The sequence below is a fragment of the Paroedura picta genome, chromosome 13 (assembly GCF_049243985.1).
Source record: "Paroedura picta isolate Pp20150507F chromosome 13, Ppicta_v3.0, whole genome shotgun sequence".
Taxonomy (NCBI): Eukaryota; Metazoa; Chordata; class Lepidosauria; order Squamata; family Gekkonidae; genus Paroedura; species Paroedura picta.
Genome location: NC_135381.1, coordinates 2,546,727 through 2,570,767, shown reverse-complemented (window position 1 = coordinate 2,570,767; position 24,041 = coordinate 2,546,727). Strand labels below are relative to the sequence as shown.

At 45.7% G+C, this 24,041-nt stretch overlaps 2 protein-coding genes across 5 annotated transcripts in view; one reads left to right on the top strand and one right to left on the bottom strand.

The window, feature by feature from the left end:
* Positions 1–223: 223 nt before the first annotated feature.
* Positions 224–19,350, bottom strand: RHOF (ras homolog family member F, filopodia associated). Of its 3 annotated transcripts, none has more exons than XM_077307650.1 (6): positions 19,027–19,350; positions 17,144–18,361; positions 4,733–4,820; positions 2,575–2,684; positions 1,688–1,822; positions 224–756 (listed from the first exon to the last, which is right to left on the bottom strand). In XM_077307650.1, exons 2-6 carry the CDS (start codon positions 17,531–17,533, stop codon positions 595–597), a joined length of 885 nt encoding a protein of 294 aa, XP_077163765.1. In that variant the 5' UTR covers positions 17,534–18,361; positions 19,027–19,350; the 3' UTR covers positions 224–594. The 3 variants fall into 3 exon arrangements, with proteins under 3 accessions (XP_077163765.1, XP_077163766.1, XP_077163767.1); XM_077307651.1 differs by having other exon boundaries at positions 17,144–18,313; XM_077307652.1 differs by lacking the exons at positions 17,144–18,361; positions 19,027–19,350 and adding an exon at positions 7,398–8,020.
* The window catches only part of SETD1B (SET domain containing 1B, histone lysine methyltransferase), a 50,862-nt gene continuing 30,528 nt past the window's right edge, over positions 3,708–24,041 (top strand). The window contains exons 1-4 of one of the 2 annotated variants that reach the window (XM_077307644.1): positions 3,708–3,917; positions 20,589–20,743; positions 21,131–21,229; positions 21,638–21,908. In XM_077307644.1, the coding sequence (XP_077163759.1) occupies positions 20,603–20,743; positions 21,131–21,229; positions 21,638–21,908 (511 nt within the window). In that variant the 5' untranslated portion in view covers positions 3,708–3,917; positions 20,589–20,602. Of the gene's footprint in view, positions 3,918–19,547; positions 20,372–20,588; positions 20,744–21,130; positions 21,230–21,637; positions 21,909–24,041 lie in introns of those variants that run through there. The other variant, XM_077307645.1, reaches the window with a different exon arrangement.

The window sequence follows — 24,041 nt, the reverse complement described above, 5'->3', positions numbered from 1 at the left end:
TGTGACAAGCCCAAGGTCACCCACTGGGCTGGGTGTGGGGGAGGAGTGGGAATCAACGTGGCTCTCTAGAAGCCGCCGCTCTTAACCATGATCCCAGACTGCCTTCATGCTTTGCTAGCATCGTAGAATGCATGTCGCTGCCGTTAGCAGCGTCGCCACAAATCTTAGTACAATACGAACTGTTTTTGTGAGGACATCTTGGCTCTTCAAAAACTGGAGGTAATTCCCACTGTTAAAAGTTTTCTTTTAATGTAAAAACAAATCGTGACAGTGCTCCGGTCCTGCAGACCTTACCTTAGTTTCTGCTCTAGTCAGTCCCTCCCCCTCCCAGAAGTGCAAATGAAAGACCGGCAAATGGCTACTGGCTTCTGGAAACAGACTGCCTGTCTTCACAGCTAAGCTGTATGTTCAGTCTTCGGAGAAGGTAGGGCAAGCAGAAGCCGCCGTGTGAGAACAAGCCAGCTTTCCAGGTAAAATTCCAAGTAAGGAGAAGAACAGTCAATTTAGAAAACGCAAACAAATGCCTCCTTGCCAATTGCTGAAGGAAAGCTAGAAAAGCCCTTCCTTAGTCCTCCTGTGTTGTGTGGATTGCCATCACAGCAGGGCGCAGGGCCTCAATTTCTTCTGCTGCTTTTTTTTCATAGCGTTCAGCGCAATGCTCGCTGCTTCCCTAAAAATGTCCTCGATGTTTTCGCGGTGCTTGGCTGAACACTCCAGGTACGCATCGGCATTCATCTGGCGGCGAGCTTCTTCACCCTGGAGGAGGAGCGGGGGGGGACGGACCAGCAGAATAGAGTCAGGCCCAAGGCAGCCAGAGAAGTCAAAACAAGGCGTAAAGGGACTTAGCTTTGCGTACAGAAAGGTACAGTTTGTACTTTGTATATCTACTTCTTTTAGCAACTTTACAGTTGGGTATGGCTTGGACTTCTTAGGTTCCCCCTGACCGCCAAATCTAACTTTTCTGCTGCCACTACAGAGTTGATCGTAACGGTAAGGGTATCCCCTGTGCAAGCACCCTTGGGGTGACGCCCTCTAGCATTTTCTTGGCAGACTCAGTACAAGGTGGTTTGCCATTCCCTTCCCCAGTTATTACCATTTTACCCTCCAGCATGTTGGGTACTCATTTTACCGACCTCGGAAGGATGGAAGGCTGAGTCAACCTTGAGCCGGCTGCTGGGACTGAACCCCCCAGCCTCATGGTCAGAGCTTCAGACAGCATGTCGGCTGCCTTACCACCCTGCACTGCCGCCAAATCTAACTCTTTGCTGCTGCCACTACAGAGTTGACAGATGAAGCATAAAAACTCTGTTCTAGGACGGTGTCAACAGAAGGATGGTTGAACACTTTTGGAGAGCAATAAGGAGGAGCTCTTGTGCCTGTGCTTGGCAGGCCAGGAGCTTCCTGGATTTCTTGGAGCAAGAGGAAGAGGAGAGAAGGGTCTCTTCCTGACTGGCTTTGCCAGTCAAAGCAGATAATGAAAGCCTAGATTACTCATCTGGTTGGATAGAGTGCAGCTTCATAGTTAGTCTGGTCCTAAGGCAACAAGCTGTTGCTGGAAAAATTACAGTAGGCGAATCGAATACCTGCCTATTTTAATCCAAGCTCCTGTCCTGATCCTCCCGCTATGGCAGATGTGTAGCCTTAGAGTGCATCCCAGTATATCAGCCCAGCATTCCAGTCTGTTTACCTGGCTGTAAGTGATTGGCTCCTGCTGAGTAGAGCGGAGCTTCCGGAGTTGCTCCTTGTCCTTACGGAGATCTGTTTTGCAGCCCACAAGTACGATGGGGGTTCCTTGGCAGAAATGGCTCACCTCGTGAGACCACTGGCAAAGAAAAATTAAGGGTTAAAGTATCACTAGAAGTGACTGGCATACTGACATAACCTTTTGATTTAAGCAAGGTTTGGGGAAAAGGGATGAATACAAATTGTCGAGGAGCTAATGAATGGTTGTGTTAAGCTAGGTTTTAAACATTCCTGTACATAAGAATTCTTATGTACAGGAATGTTTATTCAGGACATGTAAAGAATAAGTCCTGAATAAAACAGATGAGGGGATATGCAGCTTGCATATCTGAATTTTGTGAGTGAATTAGTGACTTCCTGCTAGTTGATTGCTGGAAAACAAGCCAGGAGGAAGAAGCTTTATATGCTGGTCTTTAAGGCTCTGGAGTTTTATTCTGCAAGAGATGAGCAGAAGTGGTTTGCCCATTGCCTGCCTCCACGTATTAATTTCTTGGTGGTCTTCCAAACATGAACCAGGGTCAACTCTGCTTAGTTTCAGCGATCTGACAAAATTAGGCTCTCCAGATGTCCATGGACTACAATTACCATGAACCAATGGGCCATGGTGGCAGGGGATCATGGGAACTGTAGTCCATTGACAGCTGGCAAGCCACAGTTTGGCTACCCCTGCCCTATAAATCACTAGTCTGTCTCTCTACATTGAAAAGGAAACCGGTGTCTGCAAAGTCCTCCTGCAAGTTTCCCATAGCTTGGGGCAATAAAAGAACGGTCTTTGGAACCCTGGAATGTACGTATTTCCAGGACGTGAGCCCTCTGCGAAAAGTCTCTTACCTTAATTAATACATTGTCAAAGCTAGTAGGATTCATGACATCATAGCACACTAAGACCACGCTGGTGCCCTGGTACGAAAGTGGCCGTAGCCGATCATAATCCTCCTGCCCTGGAACAAAGAGGAGAAAAGGAAGAGCTTTTTATCTGAATGTCTTTTTGGTCCGGTGGCTCTGGGCAATAGAAAGCTAGGAAGGAGAAATGAAACTCATGTTTCCTATGGCTGTCTTCAGGTGTGTACCCTAGCATGTACTAACCAAAATCTTAAATCAGTCAAGAACCATTTGGGTATAGTAAGGATGCAGGGGATGAGTGAAGAGAGCCAGTCACCCTGGAGTTGTGCTTGGACTGTTGAACCAGTAATTGAGAGAACCAGATTCAAAACACACCACTCCGTCCTCCAAATCTGCCATGAAAGTCACTTGGTTACCATTGACGTTGGCCACTTGGTGCCCTGAGCTGCTTGCAGGAATGGCAGCGGAGAGTTATCCATCCAGGGTTTCTAAAGGGATACCATGACTAGTAAACTGCCTTAAAGTAGGTAGGTCAACCTTTCTCAACGTTTTTACTGAAACATTCTTCAGGCTTTGAGAAACGGCCCCAAGTGGCGTGATGGTGCAGAATGATTGGGGAACATAACTGGGTACCCACACACACCTGGGGGCCCTCCCCTTCCTACCCCCTCCAGCACCATCAGTGGCCATTTAGGGGGGGGGAGGCAACATGGCCATATCATCTGATAAATGTTCAACAAAATTAAAAAGTATATTAAAATTAACTCCCACCCATTCAGGAAACCCAGGGCCATCAAGAAACCCCAGGTTTTCATAAAACCCTGGTTAAGAGAGCCTGATTTAGAGACTTCGACCCTGCTTTCTTCCCCCAATGGAGACCGAACATGGCTTACACCATTCTGCCTTTTCCCATTTTACCCTCACAACAATCCTGTGAGGGTGGCTGACTCAAGGTCCCTGGCCAAGCTTCCGTGGCAGAGTGGAGGTTTGAACCCAGGTCTACTAGATCCGTCCAACATGAATTACATTGGAAATGTTTTCTCCACACAACCAAGGATTACAAAAAGGAATTCCTTTCTGAGCCATGTGGCTGTTCCTGGAGGAAATGAGAAGTCTGCTCCACGTCGGGATTCTAATACATCCGCCGTGCAGAGTCATTGTGATGTCACACACAGAAGGCGGCTTCCGTTGGCCGGCCATTGCGAGCTTCAAGTAATCTGAGAAATAGCAAAGTCCGTGTTTCATCAGATGCCTTTCTTGTCTGTTGGTGGCAGAGGGGAGGGTTCCAGACAAGGAAAGCCCAATCAAAGCAGCAAAAGCAGCTTTGCCAGGTATGTTGTTGCGTTGCCATGAAGTTCTCCATTTCTAAGAAGTTGCATAGTGGGTATCTTTTTGCTGGGCACTTACCTGGCACCAAAGACAGGCTGGGCTATCCTGACACCTCCCATGGTGGTTAAGTAGGAAAAGCATTCATTGGGGGGAACCTCACCAGCCTGTTGGGCATTCTTTAACCACCCTAGGTGAATGGGAGCTTACAACCCTAACTGAGATCCCTAAGCACCTCTCTGCAAACTACCCTATCTTCTACAAAACTAGCAGTAGGCTTCTTCCTGTTGGGTCTCTGCCATTCAATGTGTAATCCATAAATCACTTTCCTGTACCCACGTCAGAACCAGTGCGCTCATGTGGTTAGCGTCTCCCACTAGGCTCTTGGAGACCCAGGACTGAATCCTCATGGAAGCCTGCTGTGGCCACCTGGGGCCAGACACAGGGCTTTAAGGATCACAAATGGAGGGAAAGGGACCCATGGAAGCCACTTGGTGAGAAACGCAGGGTATAAATGGATAAAAAATGAATAAGTATTGCAGGAACGGGTAGCAAGTTTCATTAGTGATCCGGCAAACTTCTGATGAGCCCTGGAAAGCGCCAGAAAAGTTGTAAATGAGGGGAAAGTCATTTGTTGCTCCTTTCAAAAAAGCCCCTAATATTATGCATTCTGAGTCAAGGGCATATATCACCTAGCCCTCTTGCAATCTCTTCCCAGCCACTACAGGAAGTCTGAACACTCTGCTGGTTTGCGTCCTTGTGTTTTTGAATAGACTAAAGAAGGGTGTGTGTGTTTTTTGTGTTGTTTATGCAAGCTTACCTGCAGTGTCATACAAATGTAGGAGGACTTCTTTTTTGCCAACGGTGATGCTGCAGGTGTACTTCTCAAATACTGAAGGAGCATATTCCTGTCCAAGAAACACAATGCAACTGGTAAACTACGTGTTAGGAAAGACTGCCAAGGGCATGGCCAACGCCCTTCTTCCCTCTGCCTCCAACTCAGACCTGCTTAGCCTTCTATGTATCTGACAAAGACAGTTTTGACTCTCTAAAGCTTATAGCCTGAAAATCTTGTTGGTCTGAGGTGCTATTGGGTTGCTCTGAGGCTAAATTTGAGTTCAGTGGCACCTTTAAGACCAACCAAGTTTTATTCTTGGTATAAGCTTATATCTTGAATAGAAACAGTTCTCTCCAAACTCTCTCAGCCCCACCTACTTCACAAAGTGCCTGTTGCGGGGGGGGGAGGGGACTGTAAGCCTATTTGAAACTCCCAGGGTAGAGAAAAGGGGGCTATAAAAACATACTCTTCTGCTTTTTCTAGAAAAAAATGGAAGTGAATTCGGGAACTACCACCACCTCTTACCTTCCCCGCCCAATCCCCATAATCAGTCTTATATTTGTTGCAAATTCTCCATTTAGGAAGTTTGCAAGGTGACCTGATGTGGCCTTGCGTGCCGGCACAGTGCTGGAAATGACTCCTGGCATCTGCAAATGCCTGCAACATCAGTGTGCAACCCTCGCCCTCAACATTGGCTAACAGCTACAGCTCTACAGGAAGACCATCATCCACACATCCTGCTACTGTGTGGTTTAGATGCGAGCTGAAGAATTTCCTGAGACATAGCCGGCCTAAAACGCCTTTTACCCTGGTGACGGCAGGCTTTGACAGGAAGTTTGCAAGCACCTCCACCATGCTTCCCTATCAGTAGCTCTAACACATGCGGTTTTACCACTGAAGCTTTAGTTTCCATACACATCTTAATCAGCCTCCAAAGCCAGCTCAACTGTGTGTAGTAGGGAGAGATTATTTCTTGACCTTTACTTGAGCCTCATGAGGATACTGTGGACTTTGGGTGCCAACTTTGTAGAGTTACCCTTACCTCATCCTAGTACAGAATTTTTCCTATGGAAGAAAAGGAGGTTAAAGCCCACCAGCTTAAAGAGACCGCAAACCTATGCGGTTACATGGGTGGATAATGTGGCATGCTATGAACCTGCTGCTTAACTGTGGCTATTTGAGGTGTTCTTGTGGCTCTGAGTATATGGTAAACCCCTGTGTTGGAATGGTCTGTTCCATGCATGGGGGACAACTTTTTATGAGGGTCTCTGAGGTTGTAGGATGGCTCTGTTGGTAGGGGGTGGGGTAGTATGTACCCTTGCTAGACTGCACGGCTCTTGGGGTGGGGGGGGTCAGGCTGAATGACTTGTCTTGATTTATAGGTGCTGCAGTGCTAGGCACATTTTGGCTCTTTATGGCTGGGGGAATTTGCTCCCTGCAGGATGGAGCCTGGGGAGAACAGGGACCTCAGTGAGATACTATACCACAGTGTCCACCCTCCAAAGCTTCCATTTTTCCCTCAGGGAAACCAATTGCTGTAGTCTGAATATGAGGTGTCCTTTAGGGGGATCCCGAGGTCCTACCTGGAGGCTGGCATCCTTATGAGCCCGGGGAAAGAAAGGTTGGGGGAGCTTGGTCTGTTTAGCCTGGAGAGAAGGCGACTGAGAGGGGATCTGATAACCATCTTCAAATATTTAAAACGCTGCCACATAGAGGGTGGAGCAGAGTTGTTTTGGCCCAGAGGAGCAGACCAGAACCAATGGGATGAAATTAATGCAAAAGAAATTCCGCCTAAACATCCGGAAGAAGTTCCTGCCAGTCAATGGAACAGGCTTTTTTGGGAGGTGATGGGTTCTCCGTCTTTAAAAAGGTAAAGGTATCCCCTGTGCAAGCAGCGGGTCATGTCTGACCCTTGGGGTGACGCCCTCTAGCGTTTTCATGGCAGACTCAGTACGGGGTGGTTGGCCAGTGCCTTCCCCAGTCATTACCATTGACCCCATCTTTACAGATATTTAAGCAGAGGCTGGAGAGCCATCTGACGGAGAGGCTGATTCTGTGAAGGTTCAAGGGGGTGGCAGGTGGCGAGTGTCCTGCATAGTGTTCAGGGGGTTGGACTAGATGACCCAGGAGACCCCTTCCAATTATGATTCTATGAAATATATGGGGATTGCCAGCTTCCCTTGGCCAACAGGGGTTTTTCTTTGCCAGGTCCAGGTTGGGAACCCCCTGGAGATTTGTGGGATGGAGCCTCAGTGGGGTACCATGCCATACAGCCCACCACCTGCCAAACCCTCCAGGGGGGTGATCTCCGCAGTCTGGATACCAGCTAATTCGGGGGGGAGGCGTCTCCCGGTCCCCCCTGGAGGCTGGCATCCCCCCTGAAGGAAAGCTGTGGGGCTAGGCTCGGAAACGCCTGGCGGTTTGGGGGTGAACAGAAGCCCGTGCTCTGCCACAGCGTCCCCCAGGGCAGCCCCGTGGTTGGCGAGGAGCGGCCATTCCGGGGGATCCCCAGGGGCCCCCTGGAGGTTGGCAACCCCGGTCCGTTCCCGAAGGGTCCGCGGGCATCCCTGAGCGGAGGGAGGGAGGGGAGGAGGGAGGGGGGAGGCGCGCGCGCTCTGATTGGCTGGCGGCGGCGCCCCCGACTCACCTCCGGGAAGGTGCCCTTGGCGTAGACGAGGAGCAGCGAGGTCTTCCCGCAGCCGCCGTCGCCCACCACCACCACCTTCAGCTCTTCCCGCCGCTTCTTCGGCGCCGCCTTCCCCTCAGGGGCCGCCGCCGCCGCCGCTGCTTCCTCGCCGCGCGGGGCTGCCCCGTTGGCCGCGGCCATGAGGCGAAGGAGGGGAGCCCCGGCCGCCCCTCAGCGAAAAGCGCGGGAAACGAGGCCTCGGGGCACGCGCCCCCCCCTCTCCCTCGCGCGCTCGCCTCAGGCCCGGCCGTCCTTTCGCGGAGCCGCCGCAGCCCTTGTGAGGAGGCGAGGCGCCTCACCCGTCGAGGTTTCCCGCCCGAGGGCGGCCGCTTCCTCTCCGCATCGCGCTCCGGTGTGGGGTTTTTTTTTTTTTTTTTTTTTTTTGAAGCATGAGGAAAATAAGTTTCCCGCAAACGTCGTCCTGTGGCGCATTGCACAACCTGCCCTAAATCAGGCCTTGAAATTGACTTATTGGAAAGGCGGGTGTCTCCCCCCACCTCCTTTTTTTAAAAATTAGGGACCTCGTAGTATGATGATAAGGGGTTTTTTCCCCCGTAGCCCCATGCGCCACAGCCCTGTAAGCGTCCCCACATTTTCCTGGCGAGAGACCTCTTGGCCAGGGGTAGTCAACCTGTGGTCCTCCAGATGTCCGTGGACTACAATTCCCATGAGCCCCTGCCAGCAAACGCTGGCAGGGGCTCATGGGAATTGTAGTCCATGCACATCTGGAGGACCACAGGTTGACTACCCCTGCTCTTGGCCATACTGGCTCTCCCTGGCATCCTAAGGACTTTATTTCATGCTCTTCAAACAAGGAAGGGGGGGGGGGTGCAGTTGCCTTCTTTGGTCTCAGTTTCTATCCTCACAACCACCTTGCCAGGTGGGTTACAGTGACTGGCAAGAAGTCCATCTAAAGGAGATGTGTTTCTGATCTTGGATCTTCCTGGGCATCACACTGGAACACTCTGCAGCATTCAGGCACATGGTGCACAAGTGTTCAGAGTTGTGATGTATCTGCTTCCACCTCTATGGGAAGACCCGGATCAATAAAAGTGGAAATCGCAATGACATTTTAGTATGAGCACATTCTTACTATGCTCAGAATAAGGTCTGAGTCCAGTAGCATCTTTTTTGACCAGGTTGAATTCTGGGTATAAACATTTGTGTGTGTGCACGCTCATTCAGATACCCAGTATTATACGGTGGGTCTTAAAGGTCCCACTAGGTTCAAACTTCATTCTGAAGAAGTGTGACTGGTATCTGATTTAAGTAATATTTCCTGAATTCAAATTTGTCTCAAAGGTTTGAATTGACTCAAAACTTTGTTCTGTTGCTTCAGATTGACATGGCTGCCCTGTATCCATGCTCAGAGTAATTATATTATGGAATTTGTTATCACAAAATTAGTGACAGCTATTTTTATAAGTAGGCATTATTGGAGAACAAGACACCTTAAGAGTTCCTGGCCATCATGGCAGCAGAGGATAGGAACTGCAGTCATGGCTTTAAACTACCTGTAGAATGGTACTGGTTAGATAGAAGGGGGGGGGGGAATTCAGAGACAGAGTAGTTCAGCTGTCTAGGGAGGTGAGCACCCCCTCACTGGCAGGCTTTAAGCAGCAGTGGGACAGATGGGATGTTTTATGCTGATATTGGGTTGAGCAGGGGGTTGAGCTGGATGGCCAATATGGCCCCTTCCATGATTCTATGATATTTTGACTACTGTTGCAAAATATGCAAGGATTCCCCCACCCCACCACTTTGAAATATTTGGTTTCCTGTAAAGGTTTTAAGCCTTTTCCTCTGAATCATTGAATCATTCATTTTTTTATGACAGACATTGAAATGTGCAGAGGGGATCACTTTTTAAACCATAGCCACTAATACTGACAAAGTACGTTTCACCCACTTTGCTTGTCTACAACTTTATGCAACCCCCGGGGCCTATAACTGAAGTAATTATTCCAGAATGCACCTTGATCAGTTACTGAAAACTGCTTTTTAGAATCACCAGTCCTTCCTTTGCTGTTTAGGCCCCCTTCCAACTCTATGATTCATACACATAAGTTAATGGCAGGTGTTTTAGCCACCTTTCTGTACAAATTACTGGAGTTCTAAAACTTCCATATGTGGCGATTGGACCAGGATCTGGAAAACTGAAGTTCAAATTTGGACTCTGCAATGGAAGCTTTATGTATGACCTTGGACCAGTCACATACTTATCAGAGGTTGTTGTGAGGATAGAGGAAGAGAACAATGTCAGCTGCTTTGGGTGTCCACTGAGAAGGTGGGCTATAAATGATGTATATAAAGTGTCCTCCATAATTTGAGCTGCTGTAACATCTATGAGCCTCTTGTAGCGCAGAGTGGTAAGGCAGCAGACATGCAGTCTGAAAGCTCTGCCCATGAGGCTGGGAGTTCAATCCCAGCAGCCGGCTCAAGGTTGACTCAGCCTTCCATCCTTCCGAGGTCGGTAAAATGAGCACCCAGCTTGCTGGGGGGTAAACGGTAATGACTGGGGAAGGCACTGGCAAACCACCCTGTATTGAGTCTGCCATGAAAACGCTAGAGGGCATCACCCCAAGGGTCAGACATGACCCGGTGCTTGCACAGGGGATACCTTTACCTTTACCTAACATCTATGAGAAGCCATGTAGAGCTCCTCACAGACCCTAAATACATCACTGATCTATACTAATTCTACCGAAACGCCAGATGGATGCAACGTTTTCTATCTAAGGGAATTTCTGACATGTGACTTCGACCAGGTATGTAACATATTTAGCTGCTTCTTTTATTGGGCGATCTAATGTTGGCAGAACTTTCCCTTTTTGCTTTCCCCCCTTTCTATAATTTAGGTGCTTAAGTTAGTGGAGTGATAAGATGATGGGCAGGGTTGCATATGTATGCGAATCATCTGATTTACTCAGCACCTTCTGGCATTCGAATAAGCAGACTCCGCTAAAAATTACTGCATTTTTATATGACATCAGGTAATATGGAAGTTGGATTAACTGTATTCAGTCACCTATGTGCATTGTCATTTGATCTTACCGTCCAGTGACAAACATGGCAACAGCATGGCCTGATCAGAACATTTAGTAGTCACAAATGCAACAAGCAGATTATTCCATGTGTCTCAAAGCCCAAGAAATCACTGTGTGGTCCTCGTGTACATCGCGCATCCTGTGCATAAATTTAAAAGTTGCCCGTTACCCATTAATAGATTCCTGCCAAAAATGAATTGTTTGGTCATCCTTACAGGCAACTTGACAGCCCTTGAAATGTGTTACATGTACTGATCTGACTTTAAGAATTTAAAGCGAAACCTAAAACATCTTACGGCTGTGATTGAGCTTTTGTTATTTTTTTCATGAACTTAAAGAAGCTACAGTAAGAAGTAATAGGGAAAGGTTTGGGTTTATTCAGTGTGTGCATGTGTTCACCACGCAGGCATATACAATTTCCCCCAATCTTCTGGGTTGCAATTATCCTTGGTAACAAACCAATTCTCAACATTGAAAACCCTATGGGGGTCATCATAAGTCAGCTGTGACTAGGCTTTGATGGCAAAAAAACAAACCTTTGTGGCTAATTGTGGTCCAGAGAGAGTAACCAGATTGGAGAAACCGCACGGGAATAAAAGCAAAAGTACCCTTTGCCCAGTGTGAATTGGGAGCCTATAACAGGAGAGTTTGAATTAAATATAAAAATGGCAAGAGTTGCCGTATAGTTTTACATCTCCATTACTTGGTTGTACCACTAGATGGCCTCCCAGATTTGAATACCAAATAAAGGATTACACTTCAAACCTGCTGTTTCAGGCAGCAGTGGTGGTGGGGAAATGACCCTCCCCAAACTATGCATATATACAATCAGCATTTTGTCTTTTGAAAAGTGCCAGTACTCATAAAAGTCAGTAGAGTTTGGCAGATCAGCACATGATGCTCAGGAACTGGGTCAGCTCACTAAAAACATGTTGGTAACTCAAGACTAGTGACTACTATCACATAAACAAGAAAAAAAATCTGTGTACAGTTCAGCAAGGCTTAACTTTTGTTTCTTCAGTAATAGCCCCGCATAGCTTCAAGCCAAATTACTCCTGAAGGCTGCAGAATTTCATAACACGTTGGCATTATCAGCAAATCCATTTGACATACACAATATTGAAGTATGCATTAAATAGCTCTAGGTCTCAATCATGGCAAACAAGAGGCAGAAACAAGCAACACTTTTGCAATGTAACATTTTGTAGTTTTTTTAATAACAGCTGCATGTATAACAGTTTTGCAGCTCTTTCAATACCGCCAAGCTTTACAATGAGCTCAAAGGCTTTATTTGATGCTAGCTTGAGGACGGCAGGGATGTTTGTGCAAGCTGAGAATTCTCAAATGGCCTTGGACCTCTGGTGGAAGGTCAATGCAAAATATGAACATAGGTACAGTTGGGCCTCTGCCCATCTTGGGATCCCAGAAAATAGCCAGCATCACACTCCTTTGAAGTTAACAGCCTTTTAAAGCAACAATTTGCAAATGTACCTGGTGAATCCACAATGCTTATTCTACAGTATTTTTAATGTTATTTAGAAGAAGCTTTTCTACTAACCACTCTTCATAGCCTAGTCCTAGGTATGTTGGAAGCAAGAACCCAAAGCTTAATTATTTCCCAGCTGACTACAAACAGGAATGCAGACTCAGATTCTTTGACACCAGTTGTAAAAAACACAGATCAGTCCTAGAAATGACAACAGAACGATAACGTAAATAGATTAAATTCCTCATTTGGTCTGCACACTATCTCTCACAGATACTATTTTTTTACTTTGAGATTATACACAGTAGCACTTATTCTATGAAACTAGAAAAGTTAAATGACACATTCTGAATTAGAATTCACCATATTCTGCTTCCTGTGTGCTGTATTGTGGCTGGAGTCCTATCTTATATATTATAACTTTCAAAAAGTAAACTTATCCCCCATACTTAAGGAAATGTAAATTTACTCTTCTATATGCACAGTTTTTAGCACTTTATATCCCATGACATTCTATGAGGGGGTTGGCATATGCAAACAAAAATGAAAGCAAATCTTAAGTTAAATCTTGAATTATTTAACTATAGGCAGGAGCATGGGATTATTATAAATCAAGGAAAATCTCAATTATTGAGAACCGCAACACTTGAAGACAGAGCTGAAAACAGCCATGCTACATATGCACCAACATGCACCATTACAAGGGCATGTGTGATCCACTTACTCCAGGGTAGTGCTTAGCAAAGCACAGTGAGGAAGTAGGCCAAGGCCATCATTAAGTGTGTTTTGAAGCAGGGCCTCAAGCTTCCTGTGTGCCTGTAACAAACTGTTAAGCAATATGGCTTACACTACTTCCTCATTTATCACATACATGCCATAAGCCAAGTTGTTTTACAGCAGGCAATATAATGCAACAGCAAGCTGTTGGTTTCACCACTGTGTTTCACAGCCTTGCTAAAGTGCAGATGTTTATGCAAGATTCCCCTCCATAGTTTTTTTTTTTAAGGAGTCTTCTGGTAGCAAGTAAGTTTCCAAAAGCAGTGTGGCCGAAGTGACAATTGCTGTTCTTGTTAGTTTCTGTGAAATAACTATAAAGATTAACATAGTCTCTACATCTTACTACTAAAAGAACTGGTTGATTGCTACTAAAAGAACTGGTTGCAAAATTAGCCACCATGATCATCCTGCTGCTTATTTTGGTGCTGATTTCAAGATTAAAATGCTGTAAGGAGGCAAGTTCATCAGTGGAAGAATTTTCATTAGGATTCAGCACTGCTATATGCCCCCCTTGGGCTGATTTCCATTCTATGGGCGAAAATGTCTTCCCTGCTACTGCGCCTTGTGCAAAGTTTCGTCCCAGCCCAACTTTCTCCTGGCTACATTCTTTCTTCAAGTCCATGACTTCACCATTAATTGTTTCTTCAGGACTCTGCTTCTGGCCACTATATTTTGTATTTCAATTGCCCTGTTTCTTTAGCATCCTGACCTGGATAGTTGCTTCTCTGCCACTGATGCCTCAACTCCATCTCTCCGGCCTTCTTCCTCAAGCCTCAACAATCCTCCAACTCCAGAAGATTTCTTCCAGTTCGCTGATTATTCCATAATCAAGTTTCAGGATTCTTACCTTTAAATTTATTGTCTCTTTGGGCCTCTGAGATTTTTAACCCCAACCAGATTGGGAAACTTCCCCTTTTCCTTGCTGAAGCCGGTTTATAAACTATCGCTGAGTATTTCAAGCCACGATGCCAACCAGAATCAGACTCTTCATTGCCACATTCAATACCTCCTGATCTTATTTCCCTTTCTGCTGCAATCTTCCTAGCAGGGTTCCCACCCCCAGTAAAACAAGCCCCCAAACCAAGCCATTTGCACTACAGCACTACCAGAGTTATATTAAAAGAAGATCCAATCAGCACCTCCTATAAGACATGCAAGCAATTTAGCTCATGTTATGACATACTGGCCTGGGACTAGAAACTGATTGCTTAGAAAACAACTGTTATCTACACGAGGCCATGCACTGTGCAAACAACTGCAGCCTGAAACACTTTGGCTTTTAAAGTTTACAGAAACAAACCCTGTTAGACTGGGCAGGCACACCCAAAGAATGTATAAATATATTCAGGACATACAGCATTTCTATTAAGACCTCAATCTCAGAAAAAGGGAGAAAGTGAAGTGAAACCTATGAGAGTAGGGGATGAGGTTGTGCCAAGAAGCTTCCTTAGAAAGAAATGCTTAAACTAGCTTCAGTTTGCCCTGAATTGTGCTGTTATTTGTGGCTGAAGTCCTCAAACCACTTATTGAAGAGAAGTTCCATTGGCTTTCATGGCATTGCTCCTGTGTCTGAGCAATGCAGCTGAAGATGGGATTGGGTTCAGACAGTAAGGCCCAGTATTGCTGCATAGAGCAACCCAGTGATGTTCAAGAATTTCGTACTTAACAAAGTGATACTGGAGAAGAAAGTTTTTCTGTTTCAGATGATAAAATTAAACAAAGCCACCACATGGTTGCAGAATAAGGAATATTTTGACAGCGATGATGAAGAAAGGGGAAGTCAAAATAGCTGTTGTAAATTAGTTACTACAATTTAAAAAAACTGATTTAACTTTTTTGTAAACAGACAAGGCTTAAAGCACGGAGTAATATTGAACACTGAAATTAAAGCTGTTTACCAGAGACATAAGAGGAGGGTAAAATTCACAGACAAGAGTATCAACGTCTATTAACAGATGATTAAAACATACCACCTGGGGGTTGTCCTTAAATCTTACACATTATATCACAAATTCAACAGAGTCAGAATACCCTACTATGGAAAATATGGCTTCTTTAAACACACCCAGCTAAGAAACTAGTCCATAAGGATATTTTAATAGATTCCCACAATGATTTTGCAACATTTCACATTGATCATCTTCATGCGATATAATGGTTTCCCGCACCTCAGAAGATTCCTGCCAGTTCAGTTTGTGTGGCTTGCTCTCTCATTGTAAGTAGACCAAAGGAAGGGCTGAGGAGCTGGGACTTAGTGATTCAATGTGAGCCCTGGGAAATCCCTAGTTCAGGTTTCACCTCAAAAAAAAGACCATTCTCTCAGCCTCAGCAAAGCTGCCATACAAGAATAGTACAAATCTATTTGGCTGATCATACAGAGTGCCTAAGCACCAAGTGTTCTGTATGGTTTGTATGGGGAGAAAACCCTGACCAACGCAAAGCAGGAGGAACATACCAGTATACCATCCTGACTGGAAAATGAGCAGGGTGATGAGAAGACACAGGCAGGATGTACAGAGAGGATGTCAAAACAAGCCTACGCTACCTGCAGCACTGGCTCATGCCTCTTTTATACTCACTGAAAAGGAATGTGAGAGTGCCAAACCAGCACGCAATTACAAAAGGGCTCTCAGGGATAAGCAGCCTGGCTGACTGACCGGCCTGACCGGGTGTGTGACCACGTCAGCTTCTTGAAGAGCAAAGTCTACAGGAGAACATTTATCAACAGGTCTCCAAAGTACCAGCGGTCAGGCCATTTCAAGAGAAAACACACACACTAACACAATGTACCCAAACCAATCCCCTCTTCTTAAAAGGCAGTGGTAACTGAGGGGACACGCTTTTCCTCAGGGTTTCAGCATACCTCGTTCAGACTCCTTGCAAAACCGCCAGTCTTCCCACACTGCCTATAAGGCTAGAGAAAATGTGTGCAAAGTGATCATGAGCTTCTTAACGCAAAAGCAAAGTACAGCAAAGCTCAACAGGATCGCCTCCCTCTCAAGTGTGCTTGGGGTTTGAGCCCCAGTCCAAGCCATACCTCCTCTCAGCAAGCTTCTTATTTAAGCAGTCATTGACCCCCTCTCCTCCCACAGAGACCAGAGCGTGAAATTGTCCAACAGGCCGTCAGTTCCCCTGCCAGCTTTGTTGACTCCTTGGATCTGCTGCTGAAAAACAGGTCTGGCTGCCTGAGCTAATCTTGGCCTGTGGTGGCGGCATGGCATGCCTTCCCTCCCCGCAGAGCGGGTGCGGAGACAACACCCTGGCCTCACAGCGGAACACGCTAGCAACAGGGGAACTGTACAAGCCAAACCTTTTCGTGCCATAACCAAAATGGTGGCAAAGGGAAAAGCAATGTCAAACAGCGCTTTCTCCTGGATGCCTCCCCTCTAAACGGAAAAAAAGAAAAGCCGACCTATTGGAGAGGCTGCATTGCAGAAATCCTGAAAGGAAGTCAAGGCCAGAGATTTCTCCAGCTTGATTTTCTGAACTGTCTGAAGAGGCGGCCATTTCTACCCCCAGGATGGATAACAATGCAGCGAAGAAGAGACTCCTCAGCGGCTTAACGGCCCCGGGAATCTACTGCCAGGGTTGTCAGCTCAAATCTGCAGGCGCTCCAGAGCTGTGGCTGTCTGGGCTGAGCAACACCCACTCATTATGTTCCAGGGGGTCTGCAATGCTGAGGAATTCTCCAGACAAAGGAAGTCCCTGGAAGCGAAGCCGGCTGGCAACCAGGCAGGGAGATGCCATCAGAAAGCCCTCTCGCTTCGGAGAACAGGCCACGTACACCCTTGTCAGCTCCTCCTCCTCCTGCCACTGCCGCCACCGCTGGATCAGCGTTGATCTCACCCTCCTCGCTAAGGTCATAGGGGAGAGAGATTACTAATGCTGGGAGAGACCTGTTTGGAGACACGTGCTGAAAGAGACCTGTCCAAAGGGTCATCATCGCAGCACTACCGCAAGCCAAACTTCTTCTCCAGCAGCCAGAATGCCCCCCTCCTGCCAAGCCTGGAGAAGCATCTAGCATTTACCCCCCCCCCGGGGGGGGGAGAGAGTTAATAGCCTGCACTGCAGAAACCCCTACTCCCCGCACTGAGCAACCTTGGCACTATGTGCAGTTCTGTTCTGCACGCCATCCGCTTTCCCTGCAAAAGGAGGTCCGTTCCAGACACAAAGGACCGCTGCTGCATTCTGCTATGCGCCTTTGTCTTGCTCTCCCTCCCTCCCCCCCCCGCCCTCCCCGACTCCGCCACAGGAGTGCCCTGTTCCTTTAAGAGCAGGGCTGCTAGGCTACCCCCGGTCTTCCCTTCCCCCCCTGCAGTCTCCAGCCCTCCCCCACCCCCGGGAGTGCCTCGCGGAACAGCCGGCAAAGTTGGAGCCCCGCCAAGAGCTCCTCTTACGCGCCCTCGCTGGAACGACGCTGCTTTGCTCCTGCAAGAGCCCTTGCTGGAAACGGCAACCATCTTTTCCACCGCTCTCCTCTCCCCCCCCCCCTCCTTCCCCGACACAAAACATGACTGTTCCTTCTGGTTTACTTTCCTCAAAACCTGCACAAATGGGGGGGGGGGGGGAGAGAAGAGAAAGGAGGCGCTATTTTCTGCCTTGATCGAAAACAGAAAGGACGCACTCAAAGCCTTGGAGAAAATCAGGGTTGGTGTGCCTCCAAACAGCAGCAGAGAAAGACAGCCGCCATTACAAAGCGCTCGTCCTTTCACACAACATGGAGTGCGAACTGCCAGGGCGTACAGAAAAAGCCAGCCACCCAGCCTCTCCCAGGACACGCCAGCCATTGCGAACTGGGTGGGAGAGCTTGTTTCGCCCCTTCTTTTCTCCAAATAAAAGCGCCTTTCTTAAAAGCCATCGGGAAGTTGACATAAAGGCAGCCACCTGGAAAGCGTAGCCCTGCTGTGTGCGATCAAACGCGTCACAATCCTTTTCAGCAGCGCAGCTCAAAAAAGACTGCGAAGCCTCTTCTGTAGAGAAGGGAACCGACTCCATTTTGGATTTACTGTTTCCACTTCTTCTTCGGGATTGCCTCGCGTTTAGGAGACTTCATTTTAGCAAGCCAGGATTTCTCTCCTACCCCAATTGCTGCTGTTCCTAAGGAGGTATTTCGGCCGGTTCTCCATGATTATGCATCTTAAAAATACAAAACAACAAAACAGCCCTGCGGAGAAATTTGCCTTAAGGAGTGTAGTTTAAAGAGAGATGTAATGCCATTAAGGAATTGCAAAGAGAAACTCCTGAAATCAGAACGGCACAGCTGGGCACAGCATTTTGTTAGGGGGGGGGGGAATAAAGTATCCTCTGGGGGGAAAATGGCTCTGTATAGCACTTTACAACAAGAACATTAGCTACTTTTTCCCCCCACAGAAGGTAACTCGGATATCCGCCCTGGACAAAAACATTTGTTGCATAGGCCTGCTCCTCTATATGTTTCACTGCAAGGGCAAAAGGGTTTACTTACCCAAACACCATAGTCGAATGCAGTTCTGAAGGTGACGCTGCAGGGGTTGTTTAAAATCTACTCCTAAGTATAGATTTATGTCCTGTATCATCGTTTCTCTATCCTGAGTTTACAAATCAACATCTTATTACACATTTAGAGTTATCTACGGCTTTGAAGCAGAAAAAAAAACGCTATTAGAAAACATCCACTTATTTTGACTAAGCCAGTATCTAGTGATATTTGTTTAACCGTAGGCATCAATCTAAATTCCTGTGACATTCACTCGACACAGCAAAAGGACACCGTGTATTTCCACCCACCCATCTTACATGATCTCAACTATTTTTAAGCCTGTACACGTTAGTGGGAATACTCCTGGTTAATAGTCACTGTATGTAAACATTTTAAGCATCTCTTGCTATTTTTTATCTACATATTTAAGAAGCAATTGATTTAGATAACAAGACAAAAAAATGACATGCAGATGAAGGCTGGAAAAATATATAAAGGAGAACTCCAGTAACATTAACATGAAAACTACACTTATTTAGAAAAAAAGGACAGAATGGATTGGGTACTTACAATGTAAAAGGAAAAAAAGAAAAGAAAACCTTTATCCTAACAATTTTTACAAGACTTCACGTTTCCTACATCTATTATTTAAAACATTACCTTGTTGGCACGAAAGGATTTAACTTAAAAGATGGCCAGGTATATTTAAGTGTTTAGTACAGGAACCTATATATATTTTAAAAAGCTATTGTTCAGGCAGATAAATAAAAAAACCTTTAAAATAAACACAACCCCCCCTCAAAAGAAAAACAATGTATTTACTTTTTTTGTAACTCAAAACTGTTACTGCTGACTTAAGGGCGTGCCATGACCTAGTTATATACAAGACAAAGATGGGTTCCAAATCAAAGGGAAAAATCCAGATCTTTTTTTAAAGTCTTCCTTCTTCCTTTGAGTCCTCTAAATGTTGTCAGACATTAATACAAACACTGAGAAGTCCTGAAATGGATGTTGTGGATTCATTCAAATCAAGTATCCCCTTTTGGAACAAAGGAAAACCCAGTTGGCCATTTAATTCCATTGCAGAAAAATGGCTGCCTGATCTGTTGGCCTCTCCTTTGCTGTCTGCTGAAGGATGTTTTTAGATCAGCGTCTAATAACTCAAGCCCAATGGAAGCTGCGCGCTGATTGGCTGCGGCTGCCTGGTGCCTTTAACCAGCCAATTACCTAACCACGGCCAAATTACAAACCAGAAAGCACAAGACGAGGCTAAAACAACACGAAGCCCCAGCAGGGCGACCGAAGGGGGGGCGGGGGGGAGACGCTAAAGAGGGAGAGAGCGAAAAAATTCCGAGAGAGCCTTCCACAGCGGACTTTCTTTAACTGAAACAAAATGGAAGGTCCGATCTGATTGGCTGCTCAGGACCTTTAATAAGCAAAGCTGCTACTTTTCTCCCTCCTCCCACCGTGGAAATCGTGAAATTGACAAATTGTAACGAAACAGGGGCGCCCCCCTTTCAATCAAGCGCTTCCTCGGAGGTGGCAACATTTCGGTGTCCTCTTGCAACATATCCGTGGAGGGAGCGTTGCCGGGGCCGATCCCTGACAGCTAACTTTCCGGAGCCCGAGCGTTCAGTTCTCTCCCCGTCCAAAACTTGTCCCACCTATGTCCATCTTGTTTAGGAACACTTTGGCGCTTAGGTAAATGTAGCCGGCAGATTCCAAGGGAATTTGGGCGTGCAATTAAAGCGGAGGAAAAGCCGCTCTGGGGAGCCAGTCGGCTGGGGAAAATGCATGGTCCTTTATTTGGGGCGGGGAGGCGCTACAGGGCTGCGGGTCTGGGGGCTTTGCAGCGCGTTGCAGCTGCTGTGAATGTGCATTCGGTTGAGGGCGGTTAGCCATTAGCCGAGCTCCATAGCGGTGAATTGTGGGATGCCTGAGAAGCAAGCAGAAAGCACACACACAATATGTGTTGGCTCGCGAAAAAAAAAAGAGGAGGCAGGAGGGTTTCAAAACCAATGTAATGTAACCAGCCAAATGTGAAAAGGCGCTCGCCATTCGCGGCAAGGAGAGACGATCGGCCACCGAATAACAATGTCTTTCAAAGAGATCAAGGCAGGAGAAAAAGCGAAGCACACCGAAGACCATGGCAAAAAACAGAGTTCAAGTGAGATTCGGTCTTTTTTCCTCTCCCTCTTCTTTCTGTCTCTTGTCTTACTCTGAACGGGAGGGGGTGTACAGTGGGGGACACCCGTTTTCGCGTCTGTCTGTGTGTGTATATGACTTTCCTGCTTAACGATAGGGGGGGTCGCTTCTGAAATTCTAATATCTCGGGGTTTTCTTTTTTTTTTAACTTTGTGTTTTTTCCCTCCCTTCTCTCCTAGGCTGGATCAACGGAATGGAAAGCAGCTCCCAAGCTAGCACCTCTGCCGAGAGAAGAAATCACCATTGCAAAAGTTACAAGTTGATTATTGACCCAGCTTTGAAAAAAGGACAGCACAAACTCTATCGTTACGATGGGCAACATTTTAACATTCCTGTAAGTGATCGGTATTTTTAAAGGGCATATGATCACATCTCTTGTCATTTCTGTCTTTTCTCTCCCCCCCCCCACTTTCATTTTATTCTATTCCCAATCATCTTTTTAGGGGAGAGAGGAAGGAAGGGGAGAGTAATTTTTGAAAAGCTTGTTACAAAATGTATAGGAGAGATTGTAAAGTTAAACCTCCTGGTACAATGCAGTCTGTCAGAATCCAAAGGTAAAACCTGCAGCTGTTATTCCCAACGCAGTTGCAGTTTGACATGTGTGTGTGGTTCCTCCACCCCCAACCATTCTCTTTAGTTTTCCTGATTTGAAATGGTGTCAGTCTGCATTTCAAAGGTTGCATTTGTGCCTCTCATCACCCCAGTCACTTCTTCTCCTCAGAACTCTGGTCTTGCCCCAGTGGATTGTGTCAGAGATCCCAGGATAGGACGAATATGGACCAAAACCAAAGAGCTGGAGCTTTCTGTCCCTAAATTTAAGGTACACCTTTTTTGCTAATTGAATGGAGGCTCAAATCACTTTTGTGTTTTATTTATGAAATTATTTGGAAAGCTTATTTTAACAATCCGATAAAAGTAGCAAAATGTGCCTTTTGAATAAGATCCTGCTGTTAAAGTGTGCTTGACTACTAACTCAAGGACCTCTTTTGGTTTTTTGGTTTTAAATTAACCATTTGAAAATAAGTGATTGATGATGTAGTAGTGAGATATTTCCCCATGAACTGCTGTGGGATTGAGGAAGGAACATGTCTCTAAACTTGTGTAGCTGCTTTTTAACTCTTTGCATTCCAAAGGATGTCAGTATCAACTGCTCACTCCTAGTCTGTTCTTGATTTTTTTTCTCTCTTTTAACTTCCCACTATGCTTTATGCAAAAAATAAATCTTCAGATTGATGAATTCTACGTGGGGCCGGTGCCTCCCAAACAAGTCACGTTTGCCAAGCTGAATGACAATATCCGTGAGAACTTCCTCCTGGACATGTGTAAAAAATATGGTGAAGTAGAAGAAGTAGAGATCCTCTACAACCCCAAGAACAAGAAGCACCTTGGAATTGCCAAAGTGATCTTTGCCACCGTCAAAGGAGCCCGGGAAGCAGTCCAGCACCTGCACAACACCTCTGTCATGGGCAACATCATCCACGTGGAACTGGATACGAAAGGTGGGAAAGCTATTTCTGAGCAGCCGGTCGGTCCTCACTCCCCCTTCTTGTGTCCAGTGGTAGTGAGATGCATTTGCTGATTGGATTGGGGGTGGGGACCAGTCATTAATCAAAAAATACTGTTAAAGAGCTGTCAGTCAATTCCCCCCTCTATCTCTCCTTTTCTGTGGGCCTTTGGTAGTCACGTGGAGCTGAATGTGTTGTCTGTTGCTAGGAGACAGTCCTGTAATTTACGAAATGCTACCATCTTCTCCATTTCACTCATTCATGCTGACAATTGGCTTGCCAAACTGCATCCCATCACCTACTTGCCAAAAAGTTCCCTTTGCACTTCGCTGATAACTTAAAAATTGGTGTGTGGGGGGGGAAGAGTCCAGAAATTTGAGTTTTGAAAAGGCTTGAGAGAAACAAAATGTCATAAAACATTGTCTCTAAAGTCCGTTTACATCAGTATTCTTTTTATTTAGGCATCTGGTTGCTGGAATCTGTGTAGAGGAGGCACTGAAAATCTTTCCACTCCCCCCTTTTGCCTCTTAAAGAGACAGTACCACACTTAATTTTTTAAAGGCCTACTTTACTGATAGTGTTAGAGAAAAATGAAAATACAACTACAAATGGAGTGACCATGCAGCTATGAATGCACTGATTATATAGTTTGGAAAAATGTCCAAAGTGCTTTACGCTGCAGTCCTATGAATGGAGTAAGTTCCATTCAATAATATGGTCCTTACTTCTGAGTAGATCTGCTCAGGATCTCCCCTATTAATCACTTCATTTTTTTGTTGTACTATCTTAGGGTTAAGAGAAACAAGCTTTCCTGTTAATTGTCAAAAGTACTGAATAATTTTAACTTTTTAAGCAGACTGTTTGGACAACATGCCAAAAGCCAGCTGCATGTAATAGGACATCTTTGACTTTCTTTCTCCTGTGTTAAAAAGTACTTAAATTTTGAATTGCATATTCATACAAAGTATCGAGAATGCCAAATACATTTTTACTTGCTGGACTTCTGCTTTGTTTCCAAAGCACTGCTCATCTTTTGATTTACGCTGAAATATGAGGAAGAGTCATGTATTTATGCTAGAGAAGGAGCTTGAATGAGATTATGACAGAATACATATTAGAAGATGTTGAGTAGATGGATTTATTATTCAGTCTTTTATCATTATGAGTAACCAAGACATAAGCTATTCAGAGGGGCATTGACAGTGAACTACCCCACAGTCCAATCTGAATAGAGCAGACTGAGAATTTTGCAGTCTGATCCATGTGTCAAACTGGAATCTTTAGACATGCAGCCCAGTCCCATATCAGTTTACTGGGGGGGGGGGATTCCACTTAGTTAATAAGTTTTGCCCTCAAGTATATTCACATGATCACTTAAGCAATCTGGGTAAAGGCAATTAGGCTGAATTTTCCTAACTCTCAGCCTAACTTTGTGGTTCAGACTGTTACTGTATTAAAATCTGTTTGCTCTTTTGCTGATTTTTATAATACATAGAATAAGCCCTCTGTAGGTAACTGATCCAAACCTTTAAATATTTATATTCACTCTCTTTAACTAGTCTGTCTTTTACAATATTCTGTGACCTTACCAGACACACTGCATTCGCTTTTTTACGTCTGATACCAACAATAAAGAAGCAAAACATGTAGACGTCTGTTTTTTAAATCCAATCCTTTGCCAATTTGTCTATACTTTTAAATCATGTGCCTATACTTCTGAATCACAGCAAAGTAACGTTAAAGGGGCACATGGCATTTCAAGTGACGTTTTCTCCATTTGAGTAGCAGCCCACGTGCAGTTGGATATTGGGTGTGTGTGTGTTATAAGTGGACCAATCTCTAAACATATTAAGTTGCTTAGTTTGAGAAGAGAAATTTCTCTTCTCCAAGAGGCCTGTCATTGTAGAGAAAGGATTAGTTCTGACGATAACCAGTTTTTGAAGATACCCTTCTTGGTAAAAGGTTCTAAATGTACAGTGAAACTGGGGTTAACATTGTGCTACTTAACCTTCTTCCTTTCATAAATGGTTCTGTTGCTATACCCAGAAGATCACAGAGTGCGTTAAAACATCTGCCTCATCATGTTAGTTGCTTGAGCTTTCTGTGAAGAAGTATTCTCCCCTCATT

Excerpts from the sequence above, each read along its gene's own strand:
- RHOF (XM_077307650.1), bottom strand. The coding sequence starts at position 17,533 with ATGGCTGGCGTGTCCTGGGAGAGGCTGGGTGGCTGGCTTTTTCTGTAC. Across the intron at positions 4,821-17,143 it reads CGTCGTTCCAGCGAGGGCGC|GAATATGCTCCTTCAGTATT; the intron begins GTAAGAGGAGCT and ends TTTCTTGGACAG. Across the intron at positions 1,823-2,574 it reads TTGACAATGTATTAATTAAG|TGGTCTCACGAGGTGAGCCA; the intron begins GTAAGAGACTTT and ends TTTCTTTGCCAG.